General features: G+C 49.3%; 2 protein-coding genes across 4 annotated transcripts in view; one reads left to right on the top strand and one right to left on the bottom strand.

The window, feature by feature from the left end:
* CDS1 (CDP-diacylglycerol synthase 1) overlaps positions 1–27,516 on the bottom strand; it is a 385,867-nt gene that overhangs the window by 54,326 nt on the left and 304,025 nt on the right. The window lies entirely within an intron of this gene.
* On the top strand, positions 1,980–6,019 carry NKX6-1 (NK6 homeobox 1). Its single transcript, XM_068941484.1, has 3 exons — positions 1,980–2,627; positions 3,289–3,461; positions 4,896–6,019. The coding sequence occupies exons 1-3, from the start codon at positions 2,012–2,014 to the stop codon at positions 5,148–5,150; spliced, it is 1,044 nt and encodes a 347-aa protein (XP_068797585.1). The 5' UTR covers positions 1,980–2,011; the 3' UTR covers positions 5,151–6,019.

Here is a 27,516-nt window from a genome sequence, read left to right as displayed (position 1 = left end):
GCCTGCACCGCGCAGCAGCGCCCAGGCCGCGGCCCGGCGGGGAGGCCCAGGGGGAGCCCCGGGCCGGGCCGCCGGGCGAGCTGGCTGCTGGCCCGCGCCGCCCCGCGGCCCCGGCGAGGCGGGACCCCCGTGCCCGCGGAGCAAGGGAATCCCTGCCTGGGAAACAGAGCGGGTCTCGGAGGGCGGGGGCCTTGTGCCGGCGTACGGCGAGGCACCTGTGCGGCTTCAGAAACGGAAGCGAGCCGGGAAAAGGCGAGGCGGGCGCGCAGGGCGCTGGGCCGCCTCTCCCCGCGCCTCCCCGCGCCGCGGAGCAGAGCGCCGGGAGCGCCGCCGCTCCCGCGGGTCCTGCCGGCGCCGCCGACCGTGCCTGCCCCTGCTCACCGCCCTCACCGGCGGGGCAGGCGGAGGGCAGGGCGAGAGGGAGAAGGAGAGAGCAGGAAGGCAGAGTGCGAGCGAAAAACAGAGTGAGCCAGTGAGCTACTGAGTGAGAGAGAGAGAGCGAAGGAGAAAACGGGAGAAAGAGAGAAAGAAAGAAAGAGAGAGAGGAAGGAAGAAAAGAGGAAGGAAAGAGAAAGAAAGAGAAAGAAAAGGAGAAAAAAGATGGAAGATATGAGAGAGAGGAGAAATAAAAAAGGAAGAGAAAAAAACGAGGAACACGGAGAGGGAAAGAAGAGAGACAGAAAAGAGGAAAGAGAGGGAAAGAGGAAAGAGTAAAGAAAGGAGAGGAAGAACGAAAGATAGAGAAGGAGAGAAAAGGTGAGAAAAGAAGACAAAGAGAAAGGAAGGAAAGAGACAGAGAATGCCAGAGAGCCTGAGAGAAAAGAAAGAAGAAAGAAGAAGAAAGAGAACAGAAGGGAAAAGAGGAAAAAGAAAAGAGGAAAGAGAAAAGAGAATAAAGAAAAGCAAAGGAGAGGAAAGAAGAGAAAGAAAAAAAAAGGAAGAAAGAAAGAGAGACAGCAAGCCAGAGAAAACCTGAGAGAAAGGAAGAAAGGAGAAGAAACGAGAAAAGAAGAAAAGAGAACAGAACAGAAGGGAAGAAAAAAGAAAAGAAAAAAGAAAAGAAAAGAAAAGGAAAAAAGAAAGAAAAGAAAGAGAAGAAAAAAGAAAAGAACGGAAAAAGAAAAGAAAAGAGGAAAGGAAATGAAAGGAAAGGAAAAGAAAGGAAGGGAAGAGAAGAGAAGAGAAGAGAAGAGAAGAGAAGAGAAGAGAAGAGAAGAGAAGAGAAAAGAAAAGAAAAGAAAAGAAAAGAAAAGAAAAGAAAAGAAAAGAAAAGAAAAGAAAAGAAAAGAAAAGAAAAGAAAAGAAAAGAAAAGAAAAGAGCAAGGGCGAGCCCGAGGCGAGCAGAAGTTGGCCCGGGGCGCTGCGCGGCCGCCCAGGCCGGCAGGCGGAGCGGGCGCGGGCGCGGGCGCGGCGCGGGTGGGCAGGGCCCGCCGCCGCCCCGCCCCGCCCGCGCCCGCCGCCGCCGCCGCGCCCGCCGCCGCCCGGGCCCGTAAAGGAGGCAGGAGCGGGGCGGCGCGGCAGAGCCGCCCGCAGCCTCGCCCGCAGCCGCCAGCCAGCCCCGCAGCCGCCAGCCAGCCAGCCAGCGAGGGCCGCGCCGGGAGGGATGCAGGGCCAAGAGGAGGACGGAGGGGCGAGCACGGCCCCCGCGCCGCTGTGAGCCCCCGAAACTTCCCATATACGCATATATATACACGCCCGCGCTGTGCGTGTGTATATATACATACATATATCTCTGTAGATAGACAGATAGCTTGCATAGCGAGAGAGGCGCTCCGCTCTGCCTGCGCGGAGGCCGGCGGCGGCGCAGCCCTGATGCCCGGCGGGGCGGCGGGGCCGCCGCTCGGGCGCGCAGCTCCCCGCTAGAGGCGGCGGGCGGACCCCGCGGGCTGGATGCGCGGCGGCGGCGGCACCCCAGGGCCCCCGCGGCGCTAGGGGCCGCCCGGGGCGGCGCTCGGGGCCGCCGCTGCCCCCGGGCGCGGGGCCCGCCGGCGGCGGCGGCGGCGGCGCGGGGATGCTGGCGCTGGGGCAGATGGACGGCGCGCCCCGGCAGAGCGCCTTCCTGCTGGGCAGCCCGCCGCTGGCCGCCCTGCACAGCATGGCCGAGATGAAGGCGCCGCTGTACCCCGCGTACCCCCTGCCCGCCGGGCCCGCTTCCTCCTCCTCCGCCTCCGCCTCGCCCGCCTCCGCCTCGCCCTCGCCGCCGCTCGGCTCGCCGAGCGCCGCCGGCCTCAAGGCGCCCCCCGCCGCCGCCGCCGCCGCCGCGGGCGGCCTCTCGGCTCTGGGCTCGGCGCCGCCGCAGCTCTCGGCCGCCACCCCGCACGGCATCAACGACATCCTCAGCCGGCCCTCCATGCCCCTGGCCGGCGCCGCGCTCGCCTCCGCCTCGCCCTCCGCCTCCTCGGCGGCGCCCGCGGGGCTGCTGGCCGGGCTGCCGCGCTTCGGCAGCCTCAGCCCGCCGCCGCCGCCGCCGCCCGGCCTCTACTTCAGCCCCGGCGCCGCCGCCGCCGCCGTGGCCGTGGGGCGCTACCCCAAGCCGCTGGCCGAGCTGCCCGGCCGGACGCCCATCTTCTGGCCGGGGGTGATGCAGAGCCCGCCGTGGAGGGACGCCCGCCTCGCCTGCACGCCCCGTGAGTACCCGCCCCGCGGCACAGCCGCCCCGCGGAGCCGCCGCCGCTCGCCCGGCCCGGCTCGGCTGGGCCCGGCCCGGCTCGGCTCCGGAGCGGCCTCCGGGCCCGGCCCCGGGCCAACAGCCCCGTCCTCACCCGTCGCGCGTTTCTTTTTTTTCTTTAAGTTTGTTGTGCTGTCTCTCTCCCTGTTGGTCGGCGCAAACCCGTCTAAAATGTCCGTTCTTTCCCACAAAAAGAGGAGCCCTTCTCAGGGGAAACACTGTCCTCGCTGCCACGTACTTTTACGTAATTTTTTTTTTTTTGGTGAGGAAGTGTCGGAGCTGGTGATTTCTTTATTTTAGATGTACGCGCAAACTTTCCACAAGAAGGACTTTTTATAACGGCGGGCTTGCACTGGTTTAAGCTTTTCGAGAAGAAAATATTGTTTGCCTGCTCAAATGTTAGATCGCTAAAGGAAAGAAAGAAAGAAAGAAAAAGAAAGAAAAAGCGAGCCAGGAGACTCGCAACGCCGCGTTTTCGTGGCAACAGTTTTGTTATAGATCCGTTCCCCCGCGGACAGAAAATCCCCTTTCCCCTGAGAGCCAGTTTTATAGTTAAGCACTTTTCCAAATAAATAGATTAACATATCTGTCCATGCCTTCCGTTTCTCTCCCCACCCCAGATCAAGGCTCAATTTTGCTGGATAAAGACGGAAAGAGAAAACATACAAGACCCACTTTTTCTGGCCAGCAGATTTTCGCCCTGGAAAAGACTTTTGAGCAGACGAAATATTTAGCGGGACCAGAGCGAGCCAGGCTAGCCTATTCACTGGGGATGACAGAGAGTCAAGTCAAGGTGAGATGATCATGTCAAACATTAGATAAGAGATTCAAGCCCACACATTGCTGGGACTGGGAGGAGTGTGAAAAATACATATACAAAGGCGCCTTGGTGTAAGATATTGGCGAACAAAAGGGACGAGGCGCCTGCCTTCGCAATCGGGCTCGCTTAAACGGCTGCATATGCTGGGCACACTCGCCATTATCGCACGAACAAAGCCGCTGAGCAATATTATTGCTAACGGGAGCTGCTGCGGAGATGCCTCCTCCTAGCCTATTTTCGGCGATACGGGCGCGCACAGACAGAGAGATAACGGGCTTAGTTGGCAATCGTTAGCCTTATCCGCGTGGAGCGGGAAAGAATTTTTTCAAGCGCATCTTACTTTAAACCCCCCATTTACAGCGGCGGCGTGTTTAGGAGGAATGGCACGGATGGTGTTTGCCGTGCTCCGAAAAGAAGGTGGTTAAGCCGTAACGTTTCTGGGTGTACCAGGCGAAAAAACGTTTAGCATCATCTGACCGAGATTATTATTTTTTGTTTGTTTCCTTTTTTTTTGTTGTCGTTTTTCCCCGGAGCCGCTGGCCGGGCCCCGTTCCCTACGAGGGTGTTGAAGTTTTTCGGGCAGGAGGCGGGGAAGGCTCCGCTCCGGCGCAGCCCCGGCCCCGGCGCCGTCCGGCACGGCGAGCGGCGGCGGAGCGAGCTCGCCGGCCGCCGGGCCAGGCCCTGCCCGCGCTCCCGCCCGAAACGGCTGCTTTGAGTTCAGCGCCGAGATATGACAAAAGTGGCCTTTTGACGACTTAGCAGTGCAGCCCGCCGCGGGCCGCTGCTGCGGGCGAAGCCGAGGATGCGTTGGTTTAAGAAGGCGCCGAGGCGCCCGCGGTTTCGAGCGGGGCCCTGCGCGGACCCGCGTCCTTTCGGGCTTATCTGGGCACCCTCATGTGTCACTAAAGGGCTGCGAATAAATTATTACAGCCCGCAGAGTGCAGATTCCCCCCCAACCCTTGCAGTGCCCTGTCGAAGAACAAATACATTTAACGGGGTAGGGGGCATCAGAGCAGGATTCGGTGTAAAGTGTTTGTTCTCACATAGAGGCAGGAGTGGAGGGCCGTGCCCTCGGGCCTGCAGCGTCGCTCCGGGGTGTGGGGGGGCTTGGGGGCTTTTAGTTACGGATTTATTTCGCACGGCTGCGTTAGCGCTCGCTGCAGCTCAAGCGAACCTTCCTTTCGCGCGTGGGGGGGGTGCTGGGAGCAGTTAGTATTTTGCATCGCGCAACGCCCGACTTTTGTTTGTTTGTTTGTTTTTTTTCCCCCGGAGACCCAAGTTCCTATTGCGAAAACGTGCTCCCCCAGGCAGCTCCCCCCCCCCCCCAAACCGCGTGCCGCTCCCGGGCGGGGTGTAGCTCGGGGGGGCGGGGGCGGCGGCGGGCGGTGACGGCGCGGCGGGCGGCAGGTGTGGTTCCAGAACCGGCGGACCAAGTGGCGGAAGAAGCACGCGGCGGAGATGGCCACGGCCAAGAAGAAGCAGGACTCGGAGACGGAGCGGCTGAAGGGCGCCTCGGACAACGAGGAGGAGGACGACGACTACAACAAGCCGCTCGACCCCAACTCGGACGACGAGAAGATCGCGCAGCTGCTCAAGAAACACAAGCCCGGCGGCGGCGGCGGGCTGCTGCTGCCCGCGGCCGAGGGCGACGCCTCCGCCTAGCCCCGACGGGCACAGAGCTATTTTTCTAGACCGGGAGGGCGGCCCTGCGCGGCCCCCGGCGCCGCCTGTCATTGTAGGGTCGCGGCGGCGGCCCCCCGGAGCCCGGCCGGGGGCCCGGCCACCTGTTGAAGGCTCTTTGTAAATAAATCGTGAGTCACACTGACTAGAGACGTTCCTTGACTGTGAATATTTAAAATGTAAAATACCTTCTTTTTTTGTATAGAAAAGGGCCGCTGCCGTCGGTCCCCGGCCCCCCCCCCCGCCCCCGGCCCACTTTTGCAGAGCGCCTCTCCCCTCCCGGGCCGCGGACCCCCCGCGACAGACAGCCCCGGCTCCCCCACCTCGAATTGCACACGCCCTTCATGCTATTTATTAGTATTTTTGAAATACTTCTCCTCCTCCTCCTCCTTTTTTCTTTTTTGGTTGTTGTTGTGAAGAGGGAGAGGTGGGAGAGGGCAAACGGACATAGTTTGCTTTAACTTAACCCGTTTCCAATAAAATGCGTGTTGAAAAGTAGCTGGTGGGAACTGTCACAACCACTTTCAGTCAGAATATAAAATTCATTTAGTTGCTGTAATTGAATTTAAAGTGTGTTTTCTTTTGTATCATAAAGAACACTATAGAATGTAAATTGTTTTTTTTTTAAAGCTAATAACGATGATATATCGTGATATAGCATCTTAACATTTATTAATTTATATTAAAAATAATTCGGTTTGTAAAGAGAAGAAAAGCCCTTTGCAAGACCAGTTAAATGTAATGCACTTTCTGTTTAAAAAACGATAAATCAATTAAACCAGTTTAAAGACGTCTGCTGCCTTCACTAAAGGGTACAGATAATCTGATCTCATCAGAGATTGAATAATAAAACCGACGGTACCAAAAAAAAAAAAAAAGAGAGAGATAATTTTCAGGATCTTTTGTTCATTCTCAATAGCGCTTTTTTTTTTTAAATGATGGAAATTGTCCAACGCCACTTTATTGCGAAGGTTCAAGAACAATACAAATAAAATAAGCGGTCGCTCCTTTTGGAAAAAGGAGAGTTGCTCTTGCCAGTGTATCGTTTTCCTGATAGCGCTTTTCCCTGGGGGGCCGTCCCCGGGGAGCTGAGGAAGTCATCATTTCCATATATATCCCAGATAGGTTCATCTCTGGCGAATATAGGGTGTATTAACTTTTTAAGCAGCACGCAACACAAGCTGTTATCAAGGGCAAAGAGACTGTTTTCCGAGAAGAAAACGATGAATAAAATAAGAGCCTAGCTAAGGGTCTAGAGTAAATAGCTGGACCCAGGACCCAAACAACTGTTTTAGATTGAAACTCATTATCTAGCTCGGATCATTTCCATATCTAAACAGACCAGAAACAATTGCTTTTTTTTTTTTTAACGGCGGCAGCGGAGCAAACAGAAGCGCTGACATTAGAGGAAAAGGATCAGCTCTTCTGGAAAAACAAAAAACAAAAAATACTATTCTTCCGTCAATTCGTGAATAATTTTCTACACGGAACGAGCGGAGCGCCGTTTGACCGCGCTGCGGGCGGACACCGCGGCCTCGGCTCTGCGCGCCGCCGTCCGCGGGGCTGCGCGCCCACCCGCGCAGCGGCCGGCGCGCCGCCCCGGCAGGCTCCAGCCACCCTGCGCTTCTTGCCCCCCGCCCCCGCCCCAAAATTATTTGTTTCACCGCGCACGGCAAAACCTGACACCGAAACGCTGTGCGGTTTTCCCGGGCGCCCACTCGACTGCTTCGGTCCCGGCAGGTCCTGTTTTTCCTACAGGTTTTGCCGGACCATGGGGAAAAAACCGGCAGCCGAGCGGGGCGCGCCCCCGCGGTGCCTCGCCCCCGGCCCCGGGCCCCCCCAGCCCGGCTGCCCCTCCGCGCCCGGCCGCGGCCCCGAGCGGGCTTGGCGCGCCGCCGCCGGCCTTCCGCGCCGGCTCCCCTTTTCCAGCCCGCCGCGGCACCGACTTGGGCTTTCCAGTTAATTTACTTCTGCACAGAGACCCAGCTGGCCACCAGTTGCAGTTGGCACTGCAAAACTAGAATTACAGGGAAAAAAGCCCAACTCTCATCGCTTGGTTAGGCTGGTTTTGTCCCGGCTGTTTGAGAAAAGAAGAGTTTATTCGTATGATCTCACTTCTCCTTCCCCCCCCCTCGGCGCTGAAGGTCTCGGAGACAAAACGCGGCTCGGCGGAGAGGCGAAGCCCCCCTCGCCTCGCCGAGAGGACTCCTTACGGGAAACCCAATCAATAACCTCGGGGCCGCGGCGAGCAAACAGGAGGCAAAATGTCAGCGGGCTTCACCGGTTGTAAAGTTCACCTCCCGGCATCGGGGGCCCGGCGGCAGCCGCGGGGCCGCGCTCCGCTCCGCGGGCACCCGCGGGCCGGCGGCGCGCCGCGGCGCGGCCCCGGCAGCCGAGCTGCAGCCCCGGCTGCCACTGCCCTCTAGTATTTATTTATTAAAATAGATCAGGGCTTTACTGCATACATGCGCATACTAATTTAAAAAATATATAAATTATAATATGCAGCGATATACAGCACAATTTCTAACACACCGAACATGTTACGTATTACATATAGTATATGTATGATATATTTATTTTATACTAGCCCCGTGGAGCTCGGCAGCCACCCCGCAGCGCCCTGCCCCGCCTGGGCAGCGGCGCGCACCCGCGCGGGGAGCCGCGGGGCCCGGCTGCGCGGCCGCTTAAGGGGGTGGGCGCGCTTTTGTTAACCGCTGACAATAGCGCGGTATAATGCGGCCCCCAGACTTGGGGGGGCACTTCATCTGTGCTCTCCACTGCTCATCTCGGCAGCTCTGTGACCTTGGATTTAAATCCAGATCTCTTTCTGTGTCTCTGTGTGTGTGTGTGTGGGGGGGCATTTTTTCCCGGTTCAGGGGAAATAAAGCCTGTTACTTCAGTATTTACCCTGCCTTATTCTTTGACATTTGCGTTCTTCTGGGTGCAGAGGAAGAAGCTACTGCGAGATGAAGTTCAGGCTGTGTGATACGAGCATTTTGAAGGCGTCCTTCGTGCTTTCCCCACGAAGTTACTTTGCTGAGCAGCGAGGGGCGTTGCAACGGAAAGCCTGTTATCCGGGCTCGGGCGGCGGCCGGGCGCGCAGGGCCCGGCGGGGGGTAAGCGGTAGAGGCGGGGGTGCCTGCCGCGCCTCCTCCCCCTGCCCTCCGCAGCCGGGAAGGTGGCTGCGCCTCAGCCAAGGAGACGAGCCGGTTCCCAGCGGTGCCGTTTCCTCCCCGCGCCGGGCAGCTGCCGGGACCGGCGAGCGGAGCTCCCGCGGCTGCTCGGCTCCCAGCACTTGTCCTGCCCCTCACCAAAACCGGGAGAGGGGACCGGCCAGCCCTTATCACTGCACTGAGGGGCTCGGGCTGCTCGCCAGCAGGCCGGGGCAATGGCTTAGCCATTCACCTGTTGGGGGGGGGGGGTGCGCGGGTGCGCGCGTGTGTGTGCGCGCATACCGCAGTCCGCGTGCCTTTGCGCCACCGTCGAGCCCTAAATCAGCGCTGTCACGCTCCCAAGGACAAGGCCTCCAGACTCATTTTGCCTAATTGCAGCGCTCACCGAGAACCTTTAGCATATGTAATAGCGCAAGGTAACGCACATATAAAGGGCACCGGTGGTCAGAGGTATGCCCAGACTGACAACTAAGTTAGGACAGCGCGACTATTTCAGCGAGTGCTGACCTCTCTCGCCCTCTCCCTCACGCATGTTCGCCTTTTATGAACTACCGAAATCCCATTATCATTTATCACTTTTCTATGATATTAATTTGTAACTCTTTCCGCGTTAAGCGCACGCCGCCTCCGTGCCGGCTCTGCCCCCGCTGGCGGCGGCGAGGCCGTTTGGTTACGGCGCTCCTCCTCTCCTCTCCTCTCCTGCCCTCTCCTCTCCTCTCCGCGCCCGCCGCCCGCCGCCCGCCGCCCGCCGCCCGCGCCCCGGAGAAAGGGGCGGGCGAGCCGCGCGTTGCGGGCTGCCGCTCCCGCCGCCTATGCCCTTCCCCGTGCCTGGGCCGGCGGCGAGGAAGAAAGCGAGATGCAGGATATTGCAGCGCTAATAGCCGGCGTCGTTCAAAACAAATTAAAAAGTAAGACGAACTGCTCCCTTTCTAATTGCAGTTCAGCAGTTACCTCCTGCCCGCATAGGTGTTTTCTAGATACATGTCCCTGGCAACGTTCACCAGCTGTCTTGAACATCGGTTGCAGACCTCCGCGAGGGAGACGAACATCTGCCGGGCGGCGGGAGGCGAGCGGAGGCGCCGGGCAGCCCGCTCGGGCACGCGCCGGGCAGCGCCGCCGCCGCCCTCAATCAAATGTTATTTATGAGAAGCGGGTTGTTTATACCGGGACGGTACAGCGAGGCGTCAGGAAACTGCACGCGTCAGGAAACTCATTCCCACCCTGCTCCGCTTTCGCTCCTGCCCAGCGGCGCTGCCGGCGGCTCCCGCGGGCGCCCCGCGCTGCCCCGCTCGCCGCTGGGGCTGCGCCGAAATAACCTGCTAACGCGCACCAAAGTGCATCCCTATAATAACGTCCTCAATCATTTATTAAAAGTCGTGTCAAGCAAGCCCGTATAATTCATCTTTATGCAAATACATCACTGTCAAGCCATTAGTGTATTGCTGTTTTTTTTTTTTTTATTAAAGTGCATTCTTTTTAATTCAGCCCGGTAAAATACGAGCCCTATTGCCCAAGAATTATAGCAACTATTAGAGTAACATATGGGCAACAGGCACTCAGAAAATAAAAACCAACAGATAAAGTGGCAGGGTCACAACAGGGAGCAAACACTTAACAAAATGGCAGCGGGGTAATAGATTTTCCTCGGGGGCCGGCGGCGGTGGGGTGCCGGGGGGAGCCCGGCGGCGCCCCGAGCGCGGAGGCGGCGCGCAGCCCCGCGGCCGCGCACCGCCGCCGCCCCCCGTTTAATGAGCGCGTCGCCCGCATCCGCGTCGCCCCAGCATGGTAATTGAGCAGATCTATTAACTTGTTACACTAGATTTGTTTAAAGAGACTATTACACAGTCATTTAATCAATTTGTTACACTGGAGGTCCTGACTTATGAGACACTTGCCGTATGATTCCTTAATGACTGAATTAATTTGTTTTAATAAAACCAACATTGTGTACAAGCACATTTCAAGAAATGTAATTTTGGAGACAGAACAGTCCAATGCTTCATCTGATTAGGTCTTCTCTATGGTTTATCAAAGTCTGGAGTTGCCGTCATAAACTGCATGTATGGGGTATTTTTCTTTTTTATAGCGTCATTAATTTAATATGGATCATTAGTTCTTTATACACATGCATGTTCTGACAAATGTACCCAATGAATAATGCACCTAATGTGTTTAGGCTCAAATGCATCACACTATAAACAGAAACTGCTGCAAAATAAATAATAATAAATAATAATAATAACAATTAATATCATATCCACTCTGCTCTTTCACACGCCGGTGCACTAAAGACTTGTTTTACAGCTAAGGAGCCAGGGCGCTCCCAGACCACGCCGGCATAATCAAACCGGCCTAACCATGGAGGGAACACAAATAGATTTATGGTGAATTAAGGTTATCCTGAGAGCAGACGTAGGACAAGAAAATCGGTTTTGTTCCTGATGGAGACTGACGTGTGTGGAATAAATGTAAATAAACACGAGGCTCCCCAAGAAAAGGAACTTGATGGTATTGATTATGTAAAATAATTGCTACATTACAAATGTTAATGTACTATGTTAATGTACTACAAATGGCCGGCATTTAAGGTCTGACTTTGGGCAGAAGAAGAAAGGAGTAGGGCCCCTGTCTTGGAAAATGGCTTGGGAACCAAGAAGACAACAGTAATATGGTTAATAATAATAATGATGATGATGATGATGATGATGATGATGATAATGATAGCCTCCCAGCCAAAAGCTGGAGGGGGTAACATTATCCGCAGCCGTGCGGGGATAGCGTTACCAGCCTGCCGCCCCGGCTCGTGGGAGCCGGCGCTGCCGTCCAGGTTCCTCGCCTCCGCGGGGCTTGCACGCCTGTCACCAGCGTCACCCTGCAAGAAATCCTACTGTTTGGAAATGCACAGTTAGTCAATGAGCAAAGCTCAGCTGTGCTCATCACCACCAAGGAAAACCTCTGAACTGCTATGGTCAGGTTATTAACCAAAACTACACAAACAGTGCTGAAGGCTGTAAATCTACAAATGCTACATACACATGGCCGTATCCTCAAAGAAATGTGAGTTAAGTGCTTCATGACTGCTTCAAAGAGATCAGCACAAAATCACTTCTGTACGTAGAACCTAAGCATCTCAGTATCAGACAGAGAGCTGCACGTACGCAGATATCGATTTCATTTAAATTCTTACATATTTTCTTTTAAATTCTTTGCCTTGATAGCATATTTCTTTAAGCAATTTCCACCAGTGACCTTTTAAACCAGGAATTAGCAACTAAGCCTCTACTTATTCTTACACACATGCCTGTATTACACTGGCTTAAATGGGACACCAAATGAGCACAAAATTTAACACCATTCCTACAACAGGGCCCTTTGGCGGAATTTGGCCTGATGTGCTTCTCTGCAAAAAGTAACATTAGGTACAGAGCGTGCTGAACTGTGTCACTTTGTACACCACAATATTCCGTGCACGACAGAATTCAAAATGAAAAAACAGAAGAGGCTTGTTGTTAAGACAGCGTAAGTAAAGATGTGGAAAACGCACCTTCAGAGCAATCTTTCACTCCTCTCAAATAGATTCTCAAATACAGTTGCCTTTTAAAACTTACCTACATCTTTATATCCCCTTTAAAAACATAAGCAGTACATTCACCAGCAATGTATTCAGTAGGTATATTTAAGTAAATGGATTCGACCTCTTGCCCATTTTAACAGATGCTGCTTCTGACCATCCCAAAAAGCTTGTTTAAAGTTAACAACATTAAGCATTGGAGGTCACAAGGCCAATTCAAGGTCATTTTAATTCTGGCTAAAGGTTAATTACATCACTGCATTAAAGCAAGAATAGACTATACTCAACTTTACTCTAATGAGGACAGACGGGTTTTTTTATATACCTCTTAACTGCTCTCTTTATGATAAGGATATGGGATGTATATTAGGCAAGAAATCCTGCTGTCAGTTACACAAATCAAGTTACGGGAGTTCCTCGAGCTTTAAACGGGTGAGGGGGAAATGGGGTGTTCGGTCCATTTTCTAACTTTTTTGTATTTATAAAGTTGTACATCTCTGTTTCCTGTTTTTCTTTTCTTTTCTCTGGACCAGCACAGAGAGCCTGGAGCTGCTACGTTCAGCTTTAGGATCGCAGGGGTGTCAAACTCGCACGCCTGAGGTGGGGTAACCTCAATTCTCAGAGCCTGTGAATGTTGCGGCGCCCCAACACGAACGATACTCAGATGGGAAGTCACTGAGCCCGCAGGCCACACGTGCAAGAAACCACGGCAGTGTAGTGACGAGTGCCTCGCCATCCGGGGAACCAGCTGCCAATCCGGGAGTGTTAGTGGGCTTTTGTATTACTTTGTGCTCTGCACAGGGGCAACCCAAGCGCTTTTGAAGAGGTTATTAACCAAAAAAACCAAAAAACAAAAACAAACAAAAAGATTTCAGGGTAGAACAGACCATGAAAATGGTCCGAGTCAAACCCCGACTCTAATCTTCATGGCGCTGGAGGAAGACCAAGGACGCCTACCTGTCCTGGACCTCCTAAGCAAAGCGCCCCGCGCTGCCGCTTGTTCTGGTGCGGAGCTCTCTCTGGATGGAGCTGTTCAGCTGTGTGTAAATAACAGCATCGTAGCTGAAGAGCCAAGAGACCCAATGTCCCCTCCTCTGCAGGTGAACGCCCTAACTTTGGCTAAACAGGATTCGTACCCCTTATCTCTTCCCGAATTGGATGTGTAATCCCAATTTCCTTCTGAGAAACTCTTCCAGATGGGAGCTTCATCCAAATTCGAATTTCCAGGGGAAAGATTTGGTTTGAGAGAGAGATATTTTCCCAGCAAAAAACTGTTTTGCAAGGAAAATTCCTAATCAGTTCGAAATCCACATTTAAAAATGCACCGCAACATCAAGATAGAAAAAAGGGTTTGTACTGATCATTAGGCTACGGGTATTGGATGGATCACGCACACCCAGTTGCCTGACTTTTACTTCCAATAATACCAACCCTCCAGAACAATTGCCAAAGACTGCCAGTGTGTTTTACGTGCTTTACATCTAACTGTTCTCCCATTCTGCTTCGCCATGGGGGCATGACTGCGCTCACCAGAAAGGTGAACAAACCTAGGGCTGAAAGATGCTGAAACATATTTATACAGCGATGCACTGGGTAGTTCATCAGAGAAAAAGCAACAAAGAAGAGAACCTCTAGTTGCAAATCACAGGGAATTGTAGAGCTAATTTACCAGATAGAACAACAGAAAACTTTAATTCCAGGTTCACAGCACCCAGTCACTAATGTTATTTTCTTATTAACCAGGAAGCATGGGCACCACAATAATACTTAGTGTGATAATGATAAAAGGAACAGTTTGAAAACAACTTGTTCTTTGAATACTTCCAGATAACAAACACACCTGCTGAAATGGGGCCTGGGTTGTGAACTATTTATGATCAGCAAAAGGGCTACATTTATTGGATAATTTATTTATAATGAATAATTCAGCCAGGTTTATATGGAGAAGTTTCATCTGCTTGGACTGCTCACATGGGAATCAATGAGGCTGCATCACTACACATTTTTACGTGAACTGGCCTTTGCTTCCTGAATTTGGTTGTTCTGCTACTGAGCTTGCAGTCATGATCACTAGAGTTCAAAGTTATTTGTCTCCTTTTTTTTGTCTCAATACATTGATTTCAGACAACCTCGGTTTCTGGACCGCAGCACCAAACAGCAACAGGAGGGAAGATCGCTCTTGCAGAACTTTTGGGCTTTGCCCTACACGGTTTTATTAAAACGGTATTATTCTAGGTACAGGCAGCTGGCCTCCTGCCACCACCGCGTGCTGCTGTCACCGTTTCCTTGTGCTCTCCTATCGCAAGCACCCCCTGCATCCTTCCTCACTCCTCGGCTGCCGCGCAGGCTGCTGCCTGCCCCTGCCCCGCAGGAGCGATTCCTCCCTGGCTCAGCTACGCTCTGCCCCAGGACTTTTATCAGGACTAAGTCAAGCAGGCACTCACCCCACTTTGCACTTTCTCCATAGGGCACTTGGTTCAAACATGAGCCAAAGACTGTACCTAAGCTGTGCTTTCCTTCTCCTTCTCGGTCAATTTATCATTAAGCTCACTTCACTAATTTATTATTCCATCTTTCTTTTTTTTTTTTTTTTAGTGAAATAATGTTTCTAGGCAATGCCCTCCCTGGAAGAAGAGCTTACAGGACCATCTTCTTGCTGAGGTGCTGAAAAGGCATTTTAACAGACAATGATGTTACTTGCTTTCTCTCTTGGTTTTCTGCATTTCTCACTCCACAAAGATCCCCCAAACCCATTAACACAATACATCCAATCCTTTTGAAAACAAATTGATGAAATGAATACCTGAAAGGGGCAATTGTACAATAAACAAATACATAAATAAGTGGAGCAGTTGTGAACCTGAGTCTCAGTTAGGAGAAACTACTCTCGCCCCACCAGGTCACCCCGGAGGATTCTGGCAGGTGCCTCCTCCCGGGGTTGGCAAGCCCCTGACCAGGCACCCCTACAGTATCTTTCCAACACCAGCACAAGTGCGCCTTCCCCTGGAAGAAACACTTCCCGAGACTAAGGTATGTAGGTAGGTAGATAGACTGATAAAGTAAACTTTCATATATATAAGCATATCCCTGGACACATCTTTATGTGAATAGCTGTTAATTGCTCACGTTCTCCAAGGAGGCCACCAGAAGGAATGCCAGGGGCCCCGCTCCTAACCCGGCCGAATACCTGACTATTTAAGGTACTCTAGAGCTGCATGAATCAGAAAGAAAACAGCTCCCCCTACCCATTTTATTAGAAAGCAATAAAATCTGGTGGTGTCTCATTAAATTTAATGAGCCTTCATAAAATAACCATTACACTGTGGAGGTAATGAAAAGAATAACTGTGATGGTTAGTAAATAAACCAGCAAGGGTGATACTATCAGATGTCCCAGATACCCACCACGTATCAAACAGGTAAATAATTCTCCAGAGCGAATTAGACCATCTTACACCCCTTTGCACCCATTTATATCTTCGTTCCTATTACTTTTGAATAATTTCTTCCCCCTCCTCCCACATGTGTTTGATACAAGGCCATCTGTTTTTATAGTGCTAAACATGTAGGTGTACATGCATGACTCAGAACAAATCAGCAGACTGATAACCTTAGGGACTAGATCGAAATTTTCATGAGTGGCCACGGAGTTTGGGTCTCCCCGTTTTTGAAGTTTCCTTTAAATCAGCAATTGCTTTTGAAAATGTCACCGCAGAAGTTTCTGGGACAAAAAGCTCATTTGGCATAAATCAATGCCGTTCCACTCTGCCCATTTTCAAATCACAGAGACAGATACAGACACTAAGATTTAAGAACACGGCCCACGTTGCAAGCCTTGCATCCCTAGCTCATGCACGCCATGGAAATAAAAGAGTTAAACTAATTACAGGATAAACTCCACCGAGAGTTTATGACTGCCAATAAAAAAGCAAGAAGAGAGGCTGAGTGGGGGCTAGCATAAAATTCCAGAATGTTGCTGTGGGAAATGTGACTTTTGCATTTCCCGCTTCACCTGAAATTGCAAAAGGAAAGATTTTGGCACAGTGGCACTATTCATGTGAGCAAACAAGCAGGATCTGATATGCAGAATTGTTTCTGTACCTATGTTTCCTTTAAAGTTGACATCGCTCTGACTGATGTCAACTTGAGGGTTCTCCTGTTGACTTAAAAGGCATTAGGATCGCTACTTCAGGTGCTAAACCCACGTTATATGTGGGTGCAGTGTGTCAGAGCTAAATTAAATATCTGTAATGCTTATTTCTGGTTTTAACTGTGGAACCCAAATACAAATGCTCGAGCCTAATCTTTGCCCATGTTTCTTATATCATATAGGATCTGAAAGAAGCTCAGCAAAGACTAGGGCAGATGTCCAGTTGCAGGCAGGCCATTTACTGCAAGGACTGTTTTCCCAAAACATACATTTTGTTTCCTAGAACAAGCACGTCTTCTCCCAAGCTAGCAATCTGGTAACCCCTCTCACCCCCCAAGCCAAACAGGGACAGTGGAAGTGCTAACCTAAAAAGTACCCGGGGAGACAATGTCTGAGACAGTCCACTAGGTCCTATTCCCCCTCGCGGCTCCTTTCCTTGCCCAGCCACCCGGGATAACAACCCTGCCTTGGTTGCCGTTTTGCTGGCTCCCTTGCCCGAGGGAAAAGCAGAACTGGAACGTCTGTGGTCCGTCCTCTCTGCAGCCCTATACGCGTACTGCCCTTTCCCCTGCTCCAGGGTGGGACAAACAGATGAGCAGAGCACTGCTCACGTTTGTGCACGTAGACCTAAACTTCTCCTCGGCACAGTTGGCATGTGATCCAAGGAGGAATTCTGTCCTTCGCACGGATTTATCAGTAGGGAACGTGGGCTTAACAGCAAGCCCTTTGGTCAACCCGTAAACAACTCTTTTCGAATCCAGTCGTTATTGTTATTTTATGGTAGAGCCAGTGCAATTTTGGTTCAATTATAAATATTGCAGATCTATATTTGCCCTCCCCCTACCACAGCAGTTCCTGAAGACATGTAAACCCATAGTGTTATTACTCCCTAATCTCGTTGAGGTGATGAAATGGTGCCAAAAATCTCATTGCAATTTCATTAGCATATTCATGAGTCGCACTTTTGCAGTGTTGCAGAAACAACACAAATTGGTTTGTGAATTGTGAACTCCCCCTTCTTCGTAGTCGTCGTCGTCGTCGTCTTTTTCTTTGGAATCGCAAATTGAGGATTAGCAAAGCAAGTGTGCTCGGGTGACTCTGGGTCCCGACCAACGAAGTTTGTTAACGTACCTCTTGGTTTGGCACTGTAACTTTTTCCTTCACCTGGCCTTTGTGCAGAGGCGCTCTGGCAACAGAAGAACGAGATGCAGGGCAGCTGCCCTGTTTCTTGCTCTGCTGTCCTGACCGGGACAGCTCACCTTCCTCACAAATAAAAATGATAACACTGCTACTTGCCAAAAGGGTTAAGTGCAACGGGCACAGGCATTTCTAACTTTTAGATGAAAGGTACTCAACAACACAAAACGTTCTTATCCAGTTTGGAAGAAAATACATCATACTTAAGAGTGTGACATGTATGGCAGAATCCTCTCACAGCAAACTTTTCCCCACGCTCCCCTGTGCAAGCTAATATCTCCAAAATCCCTGTTGAAAACAGTGTCATGTTAGTGGGAGAAATCCCCCTTCTTCCCCTTTCAAGTGAAAGTGGGTACAGGCCAGCTGTAATGACCACCACTTCTGTGGGAAAAGGTGGCAGCCCGTCCATGGCCACCACTCGACTCCCCGGAGGGACTCCTGGGCACGAGTCACATTCAGCCTGAGCAGGCGCAAGCGTTTGCACAAGCCACCAGTTCGCGGTGCTGGTGCCTGGATGCCCCGGGGTGGACCTGACTTGAAATGAGAGAAAGTTACCTGAAGCAATGGCAAACGCCTTTCCATTTCACTCTTGGCCTTGTATAAAACGGCTAGAAACCTAAGACGTGTTGTACGAGCACGCAGAGAGTTTGCCTTACATAAGGATGGCGATGTCGACCTGCATCAACTTAACATTAAATAGACAGGAGTTTCCGGCTGGAAGGAGAGCTTGGAAACCCTGTGCGGCCCTGCATGTCACCTACCCTTCCTGCCCATGTGCTGCAGACCTGGGCCTTGCCCGGCCGGAAAGCCTGGCACCAGCCGCAGCCACCAGCGCTCTGCCGCAAGAAGGCCCTTGTGCAAAGTCCTCAGTGACCTGCTGAGACGGTGCCTTTCGCTGAGGGGGGCTGCGGGGTTCGGAGACCAGGGGCTGGTTGTCCTTGCCAGCAGCAGCAAAGCTCTGGGTGTGAGTCTCTGTGGTTTCACTCTAGGAACAGGCTCGGTAGCCAGACGCCGCGAATTCGGCACAGAAACACACGTGTTCGCAGGACACACACCAGGCCCTGGCTTGCACCAAGTCACTTTAGCAGTACATTAATTAAAGCATATTCGAGTACAGTATCAGCTCCCTGTGCAGAGAAGCCCTCACCAGAAGGTTCACAATAGCCCAACACCTTTTATATAGGTACCACTCTAAGTAAACGCCAAAGGAGAGCTACTGGCTAACTTAGCAGGGGCTGTAATCAAATCTCTTACAGGGAAATCGGTCTTTTATCCATCAAACGTTATGCTGGTCCTGTGTTTGGAAAGCCGGAGAAGCTCGCGAGCTAAGTTCCAGGGGCGCAGGAGGACGGGACGGGGGAACTCAGTCTCCGGGGGGGTTCTGAATAAAGTGCGGGATGTGAAATCCATCGCGAACGGCAGACTTTCACAGGAAGCTCGATTTAATTTTTCTGCGGAAAGATCATTTTAGACTCGCATTGTTCACATGAAATAATGAAACGTTACTGATTTAATTAGAGCTCAGTTTTTCAGGCTGTGCTTTCTGTATCGTTGAAATTGCATTTAGCATGGGACAAAACTATCAATAGATAAAGCAATTTAAAAGGCACAGCTACAAAACATATTCTCTTCCCCTTTCCCGTTGCCACTTTCAATTCATTGCTCAATTTAAGTATGGAAATAATGTTTGTCAAAGATTTCCCGACATATGAATTCCACCAACAAAAAAAAAAGGAAGAGAAAGAAGGATGAAAAAAAGAAAAAAGATCTGGGCATCTCCTTCTTGCATTCCTAACCCATTTACAGTACAATATACAGATAATCCAATCTACTGCTGAAAACATGGTTTGTGCAGTTATGCTCCGCTACATCACAATGGTTCACTTACAACTTGATAGTTTTTTCATATTTTGTTTCTCCTTGGTCTGACAAAGTCGACTGGGCAGGTCTTGGCTGACAGACATAACTGTTGACTCCATAGCATCAATTCTCTGAAGTTTCACCTGAGGGCAGTGAATTAAATTTAAGAAAAAAAGGAGCTCAGCTCGTGAGCTTGCAGTGCATCCCCGCGGCCAGGGCAGCAAGGACCACGGCTGCGGCCAGCAGCAGGGAGGAACCCAATTCTAACCAAATTCGAGCATCTGGTTTTGGCTCGTTCAGGGAAAAAGCCTGAAATACAGTTTCGGGTTTTTTTTTTTTTTTGGCCATTCAAGTAATTGATAATTCTTTCATTGCAAGGGCAGGTGAGAAATATCCGCCGAGTACTAGCAGCCCAGCGTGCTGCTCTGGGCTCTCCACTGAGGCTGGTGGAAGGGCCGCTCCGCTCTGCGGTGCCGCAGCTGACAGCAGGGCTACAGCGAGGATTCAGGCTCCTAAGTCCTACCAGATAGCTGACCCTATTTTATCAATTTTATAAAGCACGCTCAAGCATGAACAAAGCGGGTTACCTCCCGGTTTCAGGCAGACAGGATGAAACCTGAAGCAAACCCACTAACTTCCCTAGCACAACGCAAACAATGAATTTAGTCCAAATGAGGGGGAAAAAAAACCCTGGGATGTAAAATCCTTGAAGATTTACACCCGTGATTTAAGGGTATAACCTGGTTATACAGTACATCACCTATAGGGTCATCTATAGCAACAAAGTCAGCTGATTTAGAAAATAATTTACTTGATAATGATATTTGTGCAAGAATGATGGCACCAGTTTTGTTTCACTGCCAGAGGCACAGGATTTTTTCTACACAGACTACAAGGAGCTTTCTCGAGAGTAAGGTTTTCTTCATTGTCTTGTTTTCTCTAAAGTAGAGAAGCCTTTCCAAGCAATCTGACATCCACCCTTAAATTACTTCCCGGGTAGAGTGTCTGTATCTGTGCTGTATAGTAGGAGACTGCTCATTTCTCATATTGATTTACACAAGGCAGGGTAGTGAACATACAATTAATAGTTGACTTCATTGGAAGCCAGCTGTTAGCCCCATAATTTACAAGGGGAACAGTTTCAGAATAAGAAGAATTATACTTGTAGAAACTGTATTTCTGCATTTTAAAGGTCAAATCCAACTTCCATTAAGGTTGTTAGAGATTCTAATTGATTGAAAATGATGTTATTTGCTGATGCATGCAGCTTGAGTTTCACCTGCTACCGCACAAAGGACTTTCAAGGAACACGGGATTCTTAGTATAGGGACAGATATTTTTTCCCAGATTGAATCAGAAATGGCACTACATCTGTGAATCTGTCTCTCGTTTTGCTCCTGAAAAAAATCTGAATTCCTGCGGCACCAATCCAATGGAGTTTCCCTTTGGAAAAACACAGGCACCTCTGCCTAAATCCTACGGGAGTTCAGCACGTGCTGAGCTGCTCCTGCTCTCCTGGAAGGAGGGTGTTGAGCAGTATACTGGAAGAATGGTAACAGTCTTACGTTTTCCCATACAAGGAAAAGAATAATGAAATGTACCTTATGTATAAAGGTAGCTATATGTGTGGGCACATGTATAGGTGTGTTTGCTTATACAGACACCTACATACACACATGCATATCTACATACCTATATGCATAAACACAGAGGGAGAAATTTCAGAAAATCACTAGCAAATGCAGTAGAAATGCCTGGCTAAATAAAGAATAATGGCATGTTGCAATGTTACAAGCTGAGCCCAAACCAAGGTCTTTTAACGGATTTCAGTGGACACAGACAGGATGGATTCAATACAATGGATATATGTTTCAATGGATACCCAAAGTTCAAAACGCTTTGCAAATGTGAACTGTTAACTGTCAAAATACCGACTGAGATAGCTGACTACTATTATACTGTTTCAGATAGATGTATTTAGATGAAATGAGATTACACACAACACTTTCAAAGGTGTCCATGTAAAGGTATGCTCTTTAAACCTTGTTTAGAGGCAGAGATAAGTCTGAGGACTTCCAGGAAATATTGGGTATTCAGTAAGCTCAGCGGAAATCGCAAAACACTCCAGATCTTTGCATACCAGGCACCAACTGAAATACGCGCACGTGGATTTCTGGCACTGAGGAGCGGGCACCCGGGTCTCAAAACTTCAGCCCTGTATCCCAAGCAAGAGAAGGGAGGAGTTCAAAGGAGGTGCCGGGCGTCCTTGCTCTGTAAGCACCAGCCCCTGCCAGGTCACAGCTGTGGGTGCGCAAAGCCCGGATAAACGACGCCTGAACTTTCCTCCTTTTTGATGAGGAATTTGGTTTAGAAAGTTCTGCTGTCGGCACAACCTAAACAAATACTCATTTCTCAATTATTAAACCAAGCTGTGTTGAATGCTTTAGTTCTGGGCTACTAAACTAAAACCATGCATGCTTTGTGTTGCTTTTGTTTACATATTGTTTGTGTGTATGTGCGGAAATAAATCCATGTAACACAGCTTTGGTTTGCAACTGAGAAATGAATTTATTCCCAGAGGCTTCCTCAATGTATCAGGTCAATTTTTAAGCATTTTTTTAAACAATTTTTTCTGATTGAAGACGGAACATTATTTGCACGTATTGTCTTACCAGCAATCAATCCTCGAGGGTATTGCATTAGTAGTTCCTGTATGTTTGGAACATGCTTGTCCTAGTTTCTCTAAATATAAGCATTAGAAACTTAAATGCTACCCACTGTAAACAGGCCTCCATTCACAAGTCAGATAACCTAAAGGCTGTCATTGCTTCACATATTGCTTCTTCTGCTGTCACACAGGCTGCAGGAAATATTTAAAGATTGGAGAAAAACGCCCCTTTCGCAGAACTGAAGGCCAGTACCCTGCTTTTGGCGACCATGCCTACAAAACAAAGCTCTGCATAGGCTCAAGGGCTGCAGAAACCTGGCCAAGAAAATCTGATGATCCCAAGTCACCTGAAATACAAGTTTGTGCCTACTTAACGTCTCATTCCAGGATTTTTAAGGTAAAAGATGAAATGCTCTTCCCTCTCCTGCCCCCTCTTAAAGGAACTGTCATTTATAGCAGTGAATCAAGACCAAACTTCAGAGTTCTCTGAAATATTTAGTTATTTAAACAAATTCTTCTATGCCACTATTTCTGGCCTTTGGTTAGAACGAAGGTGAAATCCTGCCAAAGAACACCTTAGAGCTGAAGATCTATAGCCTTATGTGGTAGACTCAAAAGTGCTGGAAAATTTGCAGAGGCTTTGAATTAATGCTTGCCCTTTGTTACTTATCCCCGACAGGTCTGAACTCAGCGGACACGGGGAAGTTTGGCCATGGGCAGGCTGCTTTCGAGGGCAGCATATAGTAACAGGATCAGAGGAGAAGTCGATGTTTTCAGTACTCACCTGACAGCAGTATTTCCCATCAGTTCAGATGATTCTGGTTCTGGCTAGATGCACAGTGATGTGAAGTGAGTATTGATTAATATCACTCGTTCACATATGAGAATTACGATCTCATTAAGGAAAAATTCCAGCTTAATATCATTTATACAGGCATTACTGCAGGTGGTGCTAACATTCATTTATCCAAACCCTTAGGGCCAAACGTAACTAAGTATTTCAGAGAACACAGAAGTTTAGTCTTGATTCCTCTGCTAGAAAATGTGACGCTAGTGACAACGGTGCCTTTTTTTTATTTGCTTGTTGTTGTGTTTTTATTTTATAAACACAGATGTCTCTTCACACAGCACTGAACCCAAGCCACCAAACGCATTTCACACGGGGAACCAAAGTTATCAGACAGTGCTAAGTTTCTGTGGCCACTTGAACTGGGTTTGCTTCAGTGTCCTACAGCACAGAAGAAGCTCTATGAGAACAACCGAATCCCTCTTGCAAATACATTCTATATCTCTCCTATAGATTGAGGAATCCCCCCACTGTCTGTAGCCTGCAGTTCATCTCGGATGGCAGCTTAAACACTGAAGCAGAACAAATCCTGCAAAACCCATTTGCTGCTGGCGAGGGGGTGACTGCGTGTTTAAATGGGGGCTTTCCATCACTAACTGCTAGGATCCTGGACGGTGCGTTGCAGCAAACTGCGCCAAATGCAACAGTCAGAGTAATAAACAGAAATTCCACGCGATTAAAAGAGAAGTTTCTCAGAGTTAATATTAGGATGAGCAGCACACTGGGTCATGGGCTGAGTTAACCCATAAAGGAAGGGGTACGATTTTAAATAACTTTTCCAGTGCCTGACTACAGCTGAATACCCCCACTAGTCAGGGGAAAAATACATATGTTAGCGCCATCTCTGTCATTATTTTTGCGCGTTTAACAGTGTTGCTCATTAAAGAGTTTACACCTCAATTATTTTTCTCATTGACCTTTAGCGAGTGATCAGTCTCCGCATTTAAAGGTCGCGGGGAAGCAAGGGACCTAAATTCAGGAGAAAATGAAGAGAACTCCCTAGGCAATTCCAGGGTGAGGAGCAGAGGGAAAGGCTTGACTCTCGGGAGACACTTTCCTACAAGCAAACGTAACCTTAGGTTTCAGTGGGCTATAGTTCAAATTCCGAGGCAATCCTAATCGAGAGCCTAATCCTATACCACCACTCTCTTCATTGACTTTGGTGGGCTTTGCCCAATTTGATGTCTAAAGGTGCTGCTTGTTCAGTAACCCCCTGCTTACGGAGCCAGACTCCAGCCAAGAGCACCGCTCCAGGCTTGCTTGGTGGCCTCCGGGGTCTTGTGGGAGAAAGGGAAGGACACAGCTGCTCCTCACCCTTCTCCTTCAACCTAGAGCCTAAAAAGACAGGCCTACTTCTGCCTATCAGACAGGAAGAAGAGAAGAAAACATCTTTCATCCATGAAAGGTTTAAACCTAAACATTAGGTTTAATTACAGCAAAGCTGAAAAAATGCCAACAGAAGAGGAAGGCGGACACAAGAACATAAGTTTAGGAAGACCCTTTTCGATCTTTTTCTCCCTCTCTCCACAGGTGCTTGACTTGGGGCATAGAGCAAAGACCGCAGAGGTGACTGTGTCAACTGATTTTTCACTGTGTCTGATGGGCACTGAACCAAGGTCTATTTGTGGATTCATCTCAAAAAGGCAAGCCTTTGAACAACAAAACAAAAATTTTCTCTCCAAACAGGCAGAAAGACTTTGCATGTGTTTTTTATATATTTATATAAATAAATATATAAATACTTTATTTATATACAAATATATATATAGAACTAATTAAAAACAAAAACAGGGGGATTGGCAAAGGAAAAGAAGTTCCTTGCAAGTGGGATTAATAACATCAACTCAAAATAAGAGTTCCTGCACTCCAGTTCAAAGCCTGTGGCTCATTCTTTGGATGTATTCATCCAGTTAATGTAAAGCAGGCTTTTGTTTAGAAAAGCATGAACCAAAAGCCAAAGTTTTGCTGCTTATCTTGTTATCCTTTATTTGGGGATTAGGTTCCTTTTGTAGCTGGAACCATGTTACTTTCCCTTTGGCTGATTGTTTTAGCTTCTTGACTGATCTTACTCCTGCACTTTTGGGGGCTTTTGCATGGTTTTTCACCATGTGATGTAAGACCACTTTCTCGTAAAAGCCCACACTGGCCCTCCTCAGGTAGGATCCATTGGACAGGTCCTGAGATGGTATAAACTGTCATTTTTTTCTGCTGGGAAGCAATGACAACTTACAGGAACAGAAGGTTCACCACTGAAAACGTACCAGGTACACAACATGTGGGCATAAGGCAGAAAAACTCTAGTTACCTACACATCTATATTGAGGAAAGGTAGGGCCCTACTCCACTGCTGGTTATTCCATATCCATGGATTAATTATACCAGCCTAAAAGAAGTTTTCATTTCTATGACAATCCCTTTGGTGGTTGCGTGATACCGTCTGGCACTCCCTGATCTTGGCAGCGTTACAAGGATCATGCTCTCAGCAGACAAACTCTTCTTAAGCAGCTTTCCCAAATGTGTTAGATACAAGCAGCATTTGCTTCTATATCGGGCTTGTTAACCCCCATGAAAGGCCCTATGCAATTTTATCCACATGAGGCCAACAGACTTGCAAAACAGTTTTAAAGGATTCCATGGAAACTACTCAGCTAGATATCTGATTTTTCATAACGGCCCTGTGATATGCTGGAGGGGAAAACAAAAATTTCTACTCTGATTACTGTATTCTCCTCCTTTCTCCTCAAAGTTTGCCTCGTGCATCTGAGAGCAGTATGAGCAGCCTGTACACGGAGCTGGTAACTCCACTCCAGCGCTCTCCAGGTCTCTTTCTTTGCCAGGCCATGGAAAGGCAGGACAAGACAAAGCAGAAAATGCAAAGATAGAGCCAAATCCCTACTGAAATCAATGGAAATCCTGGATTAGAGGAACCAGAAGAATTCTGTGAATGGGTGCTGGTGAGTGAAGTGAAGTGAAGTTTGCAGACTTACAGCCGCGGAGAATCTGGTTTAGGAGGGGGACTCGGACCCCAGGTAGTGGGAGAAGCGGAAGCAACCCATTTAGGGCTCCCAGAGACAGGACAAATCCTGAACTAGAGTCAGATGCATCTATTCGAGAGAAATTCCTTTCACTAGATCAAAGCAGATTTAGGGGAACCTCTGTGAAAGGACTAGAGTCAAGAGACACAAGTAGCAGCAAAGAAAATTTCCATTAGATATAAGGAGGAAACTCTTCACAGCATATGCAGGTGAATGCTGGAATAGGGGCCTGGAGAGGCTGTGGCATCTCCGTCCATGGAGAGATACAAAACTTGACTGGATGAGGCCCTGAGCAACTGGGCCTAACTTTGAAGTCAGCACTGCTTTAAACAGAGGGTGGAACTAAGATCCCTTCCAGGCGAAATTATTCTATGTACCCAAATATTTTTTATTCATGTCAAAACCACAGAAAAATTTTGCTTAACATTTAGTTAATATTTCTGAGCATGCTTACTTTTTTAATGAAAATAAATATTTCTTCAAAACATATTTCATCTGGTTATAAAAAGCCTGAAAGTGAATGAAATATTTCATTCTTGGTCAAGCAAAACATTTTGTTCAATCCCACAAAAATTCTGGTGGATCTTTGCTCGTTTGCTGAAAAATAAAGTACCTTTGCTTCTTTCTGACTAATCCAAAAGATATTTTTAATACTCCATGCTGCAAGAGAATTGGAAGCAGACTAGGTGCCTACCTTTACCTACAATATTTACTCCTGCAAACAGTCTTGCTGGGGTTAAGGCGAGAAGGAATTTGGCCAAAGCTTCCTCTCACGCTATGTCAGATTCACTGGGCTTCCAGGAGTTATTTTTCAGCTGCATCCGAACTGCTTGTAGGCGTCCGCACAGGCCCGTCCGCACTACCGGATCCCTGCTCCCAGCCGGGAGAATTCATGCTGGCTCCCCAGGAAAAGCCGAACTCAAAGTCATTTGCTGGGCAAAGAAAACTGCACGCAGACAGACAGACAAACGCAAAAAAGACGGCAGCGCGCTGAAGAGGAATGAGACGAGCGCGGCCCGCGACCCTTTACAGGCGAGGGGAGCGGAGCGCCCCGCTCCCTCGGTCCAGGGGACAAAGATGCCGCACGCAGCAGGGCAGGGCTGACGTGCCGACAAGGGCCCCAGCGGCGGGTGCTGCGGGTGGAGAGCTGAGCTGTGGCGCGGGTGGGCGGGAGGGAGCGAGCGGCTCTTCTCTCCGTCTCTCTCTTCCTTCTGAAGATTGATTTTCTTCTGATCGTTCAATTGTTGTTCATATTACAGCATAAATGCTTCCCCTACTTACTTACAATCGATCGGGGCACAGAGTTTTGCCTACCAGGATATTTTCTTTCTCCTCTATCGCCAGCATTTCTCTTTGCGTAACAGAAGGGAAGAATCGGAACGATTCACGTGGGCTTTTGTTAACACTGTTTGCTTGTTTTGCTCTCCCCACCGGCAACAAAAGAGTTGTCAAAAGTACTGTTTATAATAATTTAACGGATTATTTGCTTATTAGATATTAATCATTCTGCCGCGGCCGGGGTCCATGCTGGGGCTCCTCTACTAGAGCAGCGATTCTGATCTCAATTAGATTATGTCTCTCTCCTTTCCCTCCCCATAAATCATTCCGGCAAACTGAAATTAACAGCTACTGGAGCGCATTAATAATCTGCCTCACACATTGGGAAAGGCATTAGCCGGAACCCTCCCATCACTCTGACTGTTAAGCACATCATTTTGTTTATGAAATATAAACATTTCATGGAAGAGCTCGCGCACATTTCTCCGGGCCCGGTGACAGCTAAAATGATTGCCCACAATTGCCAGTCAGTCAAGCGCCCAAATAAAGTTTGTTTAAAGCCACGGC

The sequence above is a fragment of the Struthio camelus genome, chromosome 4, assembly GCF_040807025.1.
Source record: "Struthio camelus isolate bStrCam1 chromosome 4, bStrCam1.hap1, whole genome shotgun sequence".
Classification (NCBI taxonomy): Eukaryota; Metazoa; Chordata; class Aves; order Struthioniformes; family Struthionidae; genus Struthio; species Struthio camelus.
This window is presented reverse-complemented; position numbering and strand designations above follow the sequence as displayed.